The 12,764-nt window shown below is 38.7% G+C and overlaps 1 protein-coding gene across 1 annotated transcript; it reads right to left on the bottom strand.

Moving 5' to 3' along the window:
* Positions 1-5,761: 5,761 nt before the first annotated feature.
* LOC130550297 (uncharacterized) lies at positions 5,762-9,455 on the bottom strand. The gene is made up of 13 exons (XM_057327719.1): positions 9,234-9,455; positions 8,958-9,033; positions 8,540-8,805; positions 8,368-8,422; positions 8,191-8,284; positions 7,912-8,066; positions 7,567-7,764; positions 7,380-7,466; positions 7,033-7,286; positions 6,798-6,926; positions 6,560-6,700; positions 6,280-6,403; positions 5,762-6,191 (listed from the first exon to the last, which is right to left on the bottom strand). The coding sequence occupies exons 1-13, from the start codon at positions 9,288-9,290 to the stop codon at positions 6,031-6,033; spliced, it is 1,797 nt and encodes a 598-aa protein (XP_057183702.1). The 5' UTR covers positions 9,291-9,455; the 3' UTR covers positions 5,762-6,030.
* Positions 9,456-12,764: the final 3,309 nt, after the last annotated feature.

Below are 12,764 nucleotides of genomic sequence, written 5' to 3'. Positions count from 1 at the left end.
AATCTCGGGTCGTCAGTTTAAATATAATGCAGCGGATTTCATTAAGACTGGCAAAGCGCAGAATATCATCTTGGCGACCAGGTTCAGGTGCGATTTTCTATCAACATTGCATTGCTGCATGATCTTCATCGTGACGAATGATCGTATTCCTTATACATGCTGCAGCTGAAATGATCTTAATTTACTGATATCACGCCCCTGTTTAAATTATCGGTATTGTTATGTTTTATATTCATTGCTTTACTTCTTTACATTTCATTGTTTGTTTTTATTTTTATTCTTTGTAGTAGTGTTCCCCCTTGTATAAATACGCAGTGTCGTCGGTGGCCTAATGGTTAGAGAGTCGGACTCGTGAGCCAGAAGGTTGCCGTTCGATTCCAGGGCCGGCGGGTAACACTGAGGTGCCCTTGAGCAAGGCACCTTACCCCTACTTGCTCCCCGGGCGCTGCAGTGATAGCTGCCCACTGCTCCGGGTGTACGTGTGTTCACCACTTGCTGTGCGTGTGTTCACTACTCTCGATTATCGAAAGCCAACAGGTTCCACAATTCGCGTGCTTTTGATCGCCGTATTGATATTAAAACGCAGATTTCTTGACGCCGCCAGGCGTTAAATAAGTGCCGCCTGGTGCTAAATTAACGTCATATGCCGCCACGCGTTTAAATAACGACGTTAACTTAATGTCACACGTCACTCAAAATGCAAACTTATTAGCTCATATGCATAGCCCCTACTCTTCTGTGTTTGCGCGCTCTACGGCAAGTCGGAGGCTCGGAGCATCCAGTTTGCAAGAGCGCTGGTCAAAGGGATTGATGTTAGAGGTTAGTTAAAGTTTAAAGTTATACTCATACATAGATAACAGAAATGTCTACACAACCTAATAATTTTAGAAGACGCCTATCAGCGATAAGGGATCGCATTAATTCTCGCCTTGATAGTTTTACTGGAAGCATCACCAGAGCATGGATAGCAAAGTCTTGCAGACAGGTAATGGTTAATTATAACGTCAGAAATTGATTGTTCAGTTTAATTTAAATACCAAAATTACTCTCTAAAGTATTAATTAACGTGTCTACGACATTACGACAGTATACTATATTAATTATTATATATTACATTATAATAACTATAACACTATTTAATTATACTATGCTATATTAATAATGTACTATAGTATACTACAGTTTAATATATATATTAAGTTGAATATAATTAGTATAATATAGCCAATTATATTAAACTATACTGTATTATAATTAATATAACATCATAGTACGCTACAGTTTAGTATAGTGTGCTTTAATATTTTTAATGTAGGTTGTATTTGTAAAATAATGTATCATATCTAAGATATGTTCATACCTCAGGGAATAGTTAATTAATAGTCCATATTAAGTGCTACAATCCTAGTGTAATTTTAATGTATAGCTTTCCTGTTGCGCAGTGGTTATATCATGACACTAGCAATGCCAGGGTCATAGTTTCGATCCCAGGGATTGCACATACACATAAACAAATGTATAGTATAATGCAATGTAAGTCCATAAAAGTGTCATAGATGTAATGTGCAAATGTTCTCTGAAAGATTTGAAATGTTCCGCAATGAACATTCACGTGGTCCTGCTCGTCCCAGGAGGGCACGTAGGAGAAATATTACAGCCACATTTAGAGTCACTCTTCTCAGGCCATGTGTTGAGCGCATTACATCTTCGAGAGGTAAGACCTCTGCTGTGTTGTTTATTAAATTGTTTGTCATGTTGATTGCAAACCGTATGTTAGCACAATTGTATAACACCTTTGCACACTTTTGCCCAGTAGATGCCATTGCCAGTCAGAGGGTAGTAGTGCAGAGAGAGCAGAGTGAGAGTCAGTTTGCAGAAACTCTCCGAAGCACGTTTCCACAACTTCAAGGGGGGGAGTTTGAGTTGTGCAGGGTTGATGCACAAAGACTGGTTTCTCCACTATGTCTTGAAGTAAAAACACCAGCAGCAATAATTGGTAGTGGGCAGTTAGGAAGATCAGCACTGTACATAAAAGAAAAGGTAATTTAGCAGTAATACTTTGTTTTTTTGTCTTTAATTACTCTTGCATAGAAACAATGTGTCCAGTATTTGATTTTGTGTCATTCTTTACTCGATATACAATTAGTTTTATGTAAGGAAACATATAATTAATTTCTTGGTTTCTTTACATGGTTTACATATAAATTACAATTAATCCATCAGTTGTTAATTTTTTTTAGACTACTTCTGCACTTGCACCAGTGTCCTCGTCTCCAGCAGCACCAGTGGCCTCCTCTCCAGCCCCACCAGTGTCATTCTCTCCAGCAGCACCAGTGGCCTTGTCTCCAGCAGCACCAGTGGCCTTCTCTCCGGCAGCACCAGTGGCCTTTTCTCCAGCCCCACCAGTGGCCTTCTCTTTAGCAGCACCAGTGGCCTCCTCTCCAGCCCCACCAGTGTCATTCTCTCCAGCAGCACCAGTGGCCTTGTCTCCAGCAGCACCAGTGGCCTCCTCTCAAGCCCCACCAGTGGCCTTCTCTTTAGCAGCACCAGTACATGTAGTGGCCTTGTGGCTCTTGTCTCCAGCCCCACCCAGTGTCATCCCTCTCCGGCAGCCACAGTGGCTCTTCTCCTCCAGCCCCAGCCAGTGGGCCTCCTCTTAGGCCAAACCAAGTGGCCATTCTCTCCAGCCCCACCAGTGTCATTCTCTCCAGCAGCACCAGTGGCCTTGTCTCCAGCAGCACCAGTGGCCTCCTCTCAAGCCCCACCAGTGGCCTTCTCTTTAGCAGCACCAGTGGCCTCCTCTCCAGCCCCACCAGTGTCATTCTCTCCAGCAGCACCAGTGGCCTTCTCTCCAGCAGCACCAGTGGCCTACTCTCCAGCCCCACCAGTGGCATTCTCTCAGCCCCACCAGTGGCCTTCCATTCCCCTGATCTCCTTGAAGATATTAATATCTGGGAAGAAGATGAGGATGAGTAAGTGATATGATATTGTTGTTTGACATATTTTACTAATGTTACAATAAAATAACAACTAACATTAAGTTTAATTTATCTTGTTTTTAGTGTGGATCTGAAGTCATTATTAACTCAAATGTTAAGCACAGTGGATTTTACATTTGCACCTGCTTCCAACCAAATAAATACAACAAGAGGCAACATCTTGGAAAGTGCTATTAGAGCCTTTAGACGTCAGAGATTTAACCCCGGGGCAAAATTAGATGTTGTGTTTAGAGATGATGATGGAGTTGGTGAGGGAGCTGCTGACGAAGGTGGTCCTACACGTGAATTTTTGACTTTGTTGATGAGGGAGATCCACTCATGCGAAATTTTTGAGGGACACGACTGGCAGAAAACTCTGTCATGCAATTCTAGAGGTAAAGCAATGTCTAATGTTTATATTTTACATATGTGTTTTACATAAAGCAGTGTGAACACCCTTCTTTATGATTTTCTGTATTTTCAGGTCTTTTTGTGCTTAAGTAAATACACTACCCCTGTGAAAATTTTATTATTCAGCCATTGAATCAATAACTGTCAACACCCTAGTAGAATAAAACACCTTATAAGCACTGTATAGACACAGTAATGCTTTTATTGATGTGTGTGCGTGTGTGTGTGTGTGTATGCGCGTGTGTGTGCGTGTGTGTGTGTAGTTTTCTGGATAACTCTACAGTACTAATTTTAGCAAAATATTAAACAGCTAAAATGCCACCTGTTACAGTTATCTGAGATTTTAATTGGATTTTTAATATTATCTATTTGTTAATTATGCAAATACACTACTCACAAAAAGTTAGGGATATTCGGCTTTCGGCTGAAATATCAGAATGCAACTAAAATGTATTATAATCTTTACAGGTGAACTTAATTTGAATTTCTCTAAACTTTTGAATTCACATGCCCACTGTTCAATGTGTCAGTACTTATTGCATAACATGCTGTTCTCTAACAAGGTGATTAGAGAAGCCTTTGGATGTGATGGCATTACAGTCTGGGCAGGTGTGTTGAGTCAATACAAAACTGCCCTACACCTTGTGAATGGTACTGTGACAATACTACCTGAACACCATCATTAATCCAGTCATTGTGCCTCTGCATGAGCAACACAAGCCTGATTTCATCTTTATGGATGACAGTGCCCCAGCTCATTGAGGTTGCATTATCATGGCACGGACGCTGGAGGCTGTGGTACCTCAAATGGAGTGGCCTGCACTTTCTCCTGACCTGAATCTCATAGTAAGCCTATGTGATCAGCTGAGTCGTCGTGTAGAGGGTCGTAACATTGTACCCCAGAACCTCAATGACCTGAGGCCCTTCAAGCCCTTCAAGAACAAGAAGCCCTTCAAGAACAATGGAATGCCATGACTCAGCAGACAAGAAGTCGAGTTGTGAGCATCATGAGACGTTGTTGTCAAGTTGTAATTCATGCTCAAGGACACACAAGTTATTTACATTTTTTGCTGTGGTATACCCACCACTATTGTTAACTTTTGTTTCAATAAATTTGTTGAGATTAAGAAATTGCCATGGCATGCTTCTACTTAAATGTCATACTTTCATGATACAAACTTTTTACATTTTCCATATATTTTACCCGAAAGTCGAATATCCCTAACTTTTTGTGAGTAGTGTATATGAAGCAACAAAAGATATGGCTTTAAAAGCTAAATGTTGGATTTATTTACCACTGAACTATATTTTTGCCAGCAAGAGTTACTTTAATTGTTTTTCAAGAGTAGGGTGACATGGTGTAGAGAAATGGTTGACATAGCACGCCTGATGTTCACCCATCCAGGGCACAGGGCGGTCCAGCTTTATTGCTGGTAAAGAGTGTTCCACAATCAGAGGCAGGTTATTTTTTTCTCCTAGTCCTATTGTCTATGGTTTGTTTTTGTTGCTGTTTTTGAATGATCCTTAAAAAGGCATAACACATATTTTTGTGATTGTAGCTAGCTGCACATTGTTCAAAAGACAATAAACTTTACTGTTTTTCACTCTTTAAATGGCACGTACAAAACTGTCCTGGTATATTAGCCATTACATATTAAAAAAAGATGTGATTATAACATTCGGATAAAAGAAAGTTTGGAATGATACTAGTTGTGTTTAATAAAGAGTAATTTATTAATTAAATGGTATTCATTCATTTTTTAGATTGAGAGGCTGTGGAAGAGACGTGTGGTGTGCTTGGTAACTTACCATGATATTACAGTGTGCTGCACTCTCTGGAAGATAATGGGTTCCTTGACCTGTCTAACAGCATCCACCTTTTTAGTTGTCACTATGTGTCCCTCCCAAGACTACAAGTTAGCCTGAACGTCTTGCATGATGGATGGGATAACCACCCAATTAGAACTGAGGGGAACATGACTCCCAATCAGCTATGGGAGATGGGAAACATTCAGCATGTTGTGGCAGAGCCGGAGCTTGAAAATACAGAGGTAACAAAAGGCCAAGTGCATTCAAATAACACCAGCATGTGTGATGTAAATAAGTAATGATTGAACCATTTTACAATTTTCTGTTTTAGGAACTGTACCTTCAACAGATTGATTGGGAAGAATGTGGGGTCTGCCCTGTGACCCACAACATGGAGTAATTGTTCTCACAGCTGACAGCTTATTGAGTCCTGAAGAACAAACAGCACTACAAGCAGACATTGATCCCATGAGTCCTTCAACATCATATGGTGCCGATATCTATCTGGCAACCACGCACTACATACAGCACACACTGGGCAAACAGTAAATAACAGTTTTATTTTTATTCTCGTCATCCTTATTTGTACATTGTGATGTAAACTGAACTGTAATACTGTATAAACTATACTGTCCTTAAGTAAACATAACAAAAACAAAAAAGTCTTTGACTGCATCTTTCAGAATAGAGAGCAAAAAATAAAAATATATCAAAACGTCTACCTCAATATCCATGAACTTGGATTGGATAGAAAACAATACTGCACAACAATTATAATTACACCAGCCCAAATCCAGTATCCACAGTACTGATGCAGGCAAGTAACTCTTTCTTAAATGCTTGGAAGTCTATATCGGGATGGAAGCCGTAGGGTCTCGAAACATGTAGATGCCTTTGGTAGGTTACTGTAGGTTACTTCCAGTTTGAGAGAGGTAGTGGGAACCTCCCAGCCCACCCAGAACTTAACAAGTGCCTTCAGCTCAGGGCTTGATGCTGTGAAAAGGTAGATGCAAATAAACACTAGTGTATAAAATACATACATATGAGGGTATTGATTCATTCACTGAAAGTAATCCTTTACCATTCTCAATAAACTGACGAAGGTAGCCAGCAACTCGCCTCTGATCTTCCAAAGAGCATTCATCATCATTGTCGTCATCATTGTTTTTCACCATTGAAGGCCAGGTAATGCTGTTTAGGACACACTACAAAAAATAAAAAACAAAGAATCAATATCAGGAAAATAAAATACAAATGTCAAGAATCATACTAGACAGGCAAACCAGCTAGAATACTATTTGGGGTAAATCTTATTCCATTAAACATATTAAAGAACAAATTGTTTAACCAAATATACATACCTCTTGGGTCAAAACGTCATTTATCTCACGTGGAAAAATGACTGGAAGCACATCTGTACGCTGACAAAGTAGTGGCCACAGCATAGTATCCTTTAAACCTTTTCGAAGTTGTTTTATTTGCCGCATGGTAAGTCCGATAACCTGGTATAACAACAGAAACTATAAGATTAGTTATAATTATATATGAGATTAAGAGGAGACAAAAATGTTGTAATGGGTTTGTTTGACTGCATAATACAGCATGATGTAGAAGCCTCTCATAAAGCCAGCGTCGATTGGAGGTGTTCACTGGAGGAAGGTCCCAGGAGAAGCACAAATCATTAACACACTCCTTCTCTTCAGGTGTTAGTTCAGAGTCCCCATCAAGCTGAAAGTTACATGTAGTTAATAAAATCACTTCATTTATAATTATTGCATAATGTTAAATTATTCTTGTTTCATAAAATATATACAGTACATAGTATATACAGTACCAGTATGATTTTCTGAAGCAAATCCAAATCTGGACAGTCTGAAATCTCTACAACAGCTGTTTCAGCACTGCCACCTGAAATTACATGGACAACAGCAGGGCTAAGTCCTGACAAGGGTGGTCCTCCATGGAGAAAGCAGTGACCAATCATTCTGCCAGCAACAAAAAACAGATCACTATCCACCAGGTGTGCAGATGAAGATGGTACAAGGTGATCTGGCTCTCCATCAAAAAACCTTGTAGTGTGAGTATTCCCTTAAAAAAAGTGAACAATGTTTTTGGTCAGACACTAAAGGAGACAACGTTTTGGCACATCATAATCAGAAAATGGTAAAAGTAGGGAAATACCAAAGTTAAGGTGAAAACCACATTTAAGTTTTTGTGTAATCATTGAAAACAAGAAACGGTTTACACCCTCTCCAATAGCAGGATCCCCTAGAAAATAAAAACAAAAAAAGTTGATGATGTTCTTATTTAGGCTACTTCAGATAATCTACTGTCTGCATAAAATACACTGAAAACAATAGAAAAAAACCTTCTAGCCTGGTTTTTAGAGGACATGCCCACTTCACATTGCATGCTTTGTAAAAAGCAATGAGCATGGACTCTTGGTCGGAGATGCTACTTCTAAGGTCAATGTGCATGTATAGTGGTTTCTCGGATGCAAAATCCTTCAGTACAGATTGTCTGTACAAGTCAGCTGCCTTTATTGGGCCTGGTACAGTTTTCCAATCTACAAAAGAGGGAACAAAGATCTTAGAGGGTTTATAATGAAAATCACAAGACCATTTGAGATTTCAAGTAAGGTTTGCTTGCTAAAGTTATAATAATAAAACATACTTAATGATAATTGAAAAACATATTGCCGTATGCTACTAACCCATTTCCTCATCAGTCAAGGCAGATGATGATGTTGATAAACTGTTTGTCAGATTTTGGCTGGGTGTGGTCTGGAAAGCTGTGCCTGATGGGCCAGCCTCTTCCTCTGCATCATCAATTGCCTCAATGTCTGATAGATCCAATTCACAACACTGTCTGTAAGACAAAAGTAATTGCATTTTGTAAATTTAGTTTACCTTCCAAGTACAGCCTCCTTACAAATAATAAAATATTCTTTACGGAATAGATGTTAGCAAACTCTTTGTATACATGTACTAACCTTTCTCCACAAGCACTTGCATGTATTTCAATAAAGTCAAGAGGGAACATTACTTGGCATATTGGGCATCTTTCACTAATTAGTGGAGGAGAAGCTAAAATAAAGAAAAATCAAATCATAAACATCGCTTATATTTAAGTTGGTAATGACGTTTTAAATGTAGTTAATAATACTTATGGACATTTGGAGCACTTGCTTCCAAGCAGTCACTTGATGATGATTCTTCTTCCTCCTTAACAGAATAAAAAATACTGTCACTTGTATGAAACCATGGTTGAATGCCTATTAAATTCAAATGAATTGAAATAAATAAACTAAAGGACATATTTAACGATTATTACAAACTTACTTGGTCACTGTCTGGCTTGCTGCAAGTTTCTACATGCAAAGCCAGAGCTTGTAACGGCAAAGTCTGACCACATGTTTTGCACTGTGATTTTGGCATTTTGCTGAACTCTGGGGCATCAAAAGGAAGTGGTGCAGTATCGATTTCATCCTGAAGTGGAACAATGAAAAGCATATGCCTTCCATTATTAGATGAGCTCTTCAGAAGCTTTGCTGTGTATCCCTCAGATTCTGGCGGGATTACTGACAATTTTCTCTGGCCACTTCCCCCTAAAATTAAATATTTAAATACTGAGTGTTGTATATTGGGTATGTTTGTTGACAATGCACTAAGCAGGCACTGGTATTGACTATCAAAAATTTGACAAACAATTAGGATATATTATTAAGAAACATCAAGGACATACTGCATAACTACTGACCTGAAGCCTTGTATATAGGCCATCCACCCGTTAAGTTTTCCTGTTTAGGATACTCAACTGTCAGAGCTGCGGAAATCTTAAGAAAAAACAGGTTTAGCAAAAAAAGTCTTTGAATTATAAGGGGGGTTTCAGAAAAAAAAGGTTTTATCTACAAATGGAATGCAAATACTTGTCATCTCTATAACTGCTTAGAATGCAGATAGAACATTAAATTCCAAGGCAACGATATTTGAAACATTGTTCCTACTTTCAAATGCCATATTTAAAAAAACTCACTTCTGTATGGTTGCTGTTGTCAGGTAAGGAAATATGCCGTTTGCCTAACCCTGCCATTAATAATATAAGCTCTTGAGATCAATGTGGGGTCTTATCTGTTGGTTCCTGGAGTACGTAAAACTGCAGATTGGTATGTTTTGTGGGAGCTGCCACAGCTTTTGTCACTGGAGTAGGAAATTTGCATTTGCCACTGGTTCTTTCTCTTCTGAACATACTAGGAAAAGACCTGTTAATTAGTATTCAAAAGAAAAGATGCAGTAGTTACAAGATGTTTAACACTTGTACACATATTTGTACACATATACGTATTGCAAAAGGCATAATTCAATTTCAGAATTAATTTGTAANTGGGCAGTCAGGAGAGTCAGAAATATGAGTTTTGCACTGAAAACAGCATTTTGTGTTAAACGGCCTGAGAGAAGAATGAAAAAGTGCGTTTTGCAGCGGAACAGAGCTCGTTGGTGAAAAGCTCTTTCTGGGCAGTCAGGAGAGTCAGAAATATGAGTTTTGCACTGAAAACAGCATTCTGTGTTAAACGGCCTGTGAGCAGAACGAAAAAGTGTGTTTAGCAAAGGAACAGATTTAATTCGTGAAAAGCTCTTTCTGAGCGCTGAGAGAGTCAGAAATATAAGTTTTGCACTGAAAACAGCATTCTGTGTTAATTAGAACGACCTTGCTTATTCTACAAACACCATGCACTGTTTTACCTTAGGTGTTTTTTCTGTTTTTTTTTATTTTATAGATTTTCTTCTGTAAAGCTGCTTTTGAACAATGCACATTGCGAAAAGCGCTATATAAATAAATTATAATTTTATTATGCATGCAGGAAGAAAAAAGCAAAATGGTTCAGAATTACGCAACGCGTTTACATCCAATTGCCGTAAAAACCGTGTGAAATATCGAAAGCCAACAGGTTCACAATTTCCGTGCTTTTGATCGCCGTATTAATATTAAAACGCCGATTTCTTAATGCCGCAAGGTGCTAAATTAACATCATACGCCGCCACGCGTTAAAATAACGCCACACGCCGATCGACCTTAATTTAACATCACACGTCACTCAAAATGCAAACTTATTAGCTAATATACATAGCCCCTCCTCTTCTGGGTTTGCGCGCTCTACAGCAAGTCGGAGGCTCGGAGCATACAGTTTGCAAGAGCCCTGGTCAAAGTGATTGATGTTAGAGGTTAGTTAAAGTTTAAAGTTATACTCATATAGATAACAGAAATGTCTACACAACCTAATAATTTTAGACGACGCATATCAGCGATAAGGGATCGCATTAATTCACACCTTGATAGTTTGCTGGAAGCATCACCAGAGCATGGAGAGCAAAGTCTTGTAGACAGGTAATGGTTAATTATAACTTCAGAAATTGATTGTTCAGTTTAATTTAAATACCAAAATTACTCCCCTAAAGTATTAATTAACGTGTCTACGACATTACAACAGTGTACTATATTAATTATTATATATTACATTAATAACTATAACACTATTTAACTATACTATGCTATATTAATAATGTACTATAGCATACTACAGTTTAATATATATATCGTCCCTGTCGGGCGGAATCCTCGCATCTCCAAAACCATTATTTTTCAGGAAATTAAAAAAACTGCATATTTTTTTAGTTATTAAACATTGTATCGTTAAAGTTGGTATTATACCTTATATTGCTATCATATACTGTTGTGTACCAGCATTAACACAACATTTCCCCAAAAACCATGTTTAATCGGAGATAGAAGGTTTATGACTTGGGAGTGATACGAGATTACGCTGTCATTGATAAGAATGGTATGGACACAGACGTCGCTGCTGCCAGCAGTGTTCATCAAAGTCTGCGGTCGCGTTGAGCCTTTTGACAAGAGACGAGGCTTTAAGAGTTAATGAAAGCTAATGATTGTGGTTACATACATCTTCCTAAACTCTATTTTAAAGGATTAAGAACTATAAGTGATGTAGCCTAATACAAAAAACGATGAGCTGACTAGACTGTCTAATAGGCGGAAATTAGCCAAATCTGCTCGCAAACTTACCTTCGTGGCTCACGGGCTTCCTTCTGCACCAAAGCATTACAGCTATCGATTTTTAACAAAACAGGCCTACTCAAATGTATCTAACCTAACTATTTTCAATCATTATTGTCTAAAAAAACGTTCAATGAGGAGACGTAATGCCGAGACGCTCCCGCGGAGTGAAGAAGAGGTGGAATTACGAGACTTCTCAGACAGTTGAAGTGTCCAATGGAGTTAAGAGATTTTCTCTCAAGCTATTTTCAACATTTTAGATTGGTTAATAATTTGTAAAAATAACAGACCCACATGTGGACTGACCAATAGCATCGATTTGTGAAAAAATATGAAATTGACCAAATTTGGACATAGGAGGTTTCCGCCCGACAGCGACGATATATTAAGTTGAATATAATTAGTGTAATATAGCCAATTATATTATAACTATACTGTAGTATAATTAATATAACATCATAGTATGCTACAGTTTAATATAGTGTGCTTTAATATTTTTCATGTAGGTTGTATTTGTAAAAAAATGTAGCATATCTAAGATATGTTCATACTTCAGGGAATACGTTAATTAATAGTCCATATTAAGTGCTACAATCCTGTGTAATTTTAATGTATAGCTTTCCTGTAGCTCAGTGGTTATATCATGACACTAGCAACGCCAAGGTCATTGGTTCGATCCCAGGGATTGCACATACACATAAACAAATGTATAGCAGGGCTCTAGAGTGCGACCTAATTTCTCAATGGTGCGACTAAAAAAAATCTGAGGTCGCACCGGTGCGACCAGCCGTTCGAGGGAAAAAAGCCTCCCTGTGGTTCAACAACAGACACATTAGGCCCATATCGTGGTCTAAACCAGTCAGAGATAGTGAAGGGCGGACCCCCCTCTGATTGGCCGTGGTCCAGATATTCCTGTACGTGTGTGTACGTTTGAAAATGCTGTGCTGCAGTCGGACAGAGAGGTGAGTAGCCTAGGCCCGTCAGATAAACAGAGTGGATGTAGCCGCGGATGATGAGAGAAGATGAATAGAACGATTGACAACTTTTTCGTTAAGAATGTTAAGTTTAGACCTGATCCGTCCGAAAATCATAACCAATGCTCTGACACGCTAGACTGCGATTAAATGGTCTCATTTTGCGACAAATTTTCCTGCCAGTGCGACAAGTTTTTCTTAATGGTCACACCGGTGCGACTGTCAAACTGATCAATATATAATTTTTGCATATTATAAATTTAATGCGCAGAAATGTTATATTGCGCAAGCTGCGCATTCAGTCACTCATTTTCGTCTCCCCTCCTTCAACCATTCACTTATCTATCAGTGCCCCGCCCCCAAAGACATAATTCGCGGGTTACGGGTAAGAGGTGAAGCGCTCAATCTTGCAATTTAAATAAATATGCAGAATACAAGAATTTCCCCTGCTAAGGTACAAAACAGCAAAGATAACGAAATGTGTTGCAAGTATTGTATGCATGTGAAGCTAATGCAGGAA

Source organism: Triplophysa rosa, unplaced genomic scaffold, assembly GCF_024868665.1.
Source record: "Triplophysa rosa unplaced genomic scaffold, Trosa_1v2 scaffold283_ERROPOS281209, whole genome shotgun sequence".
NCBI classification, from domain to species: Eukaryota; Metazoa; Chordata; class Actinopteri; order Cypriniformes; family Nemacheilidae; genus Triplophysa; species Triplophysa rosa.
The sequence above is the reverse complement of the archived record's forward strand: the minus strand, read 5'-3'. Positions and strand labels throughout refer to the sequence as shown.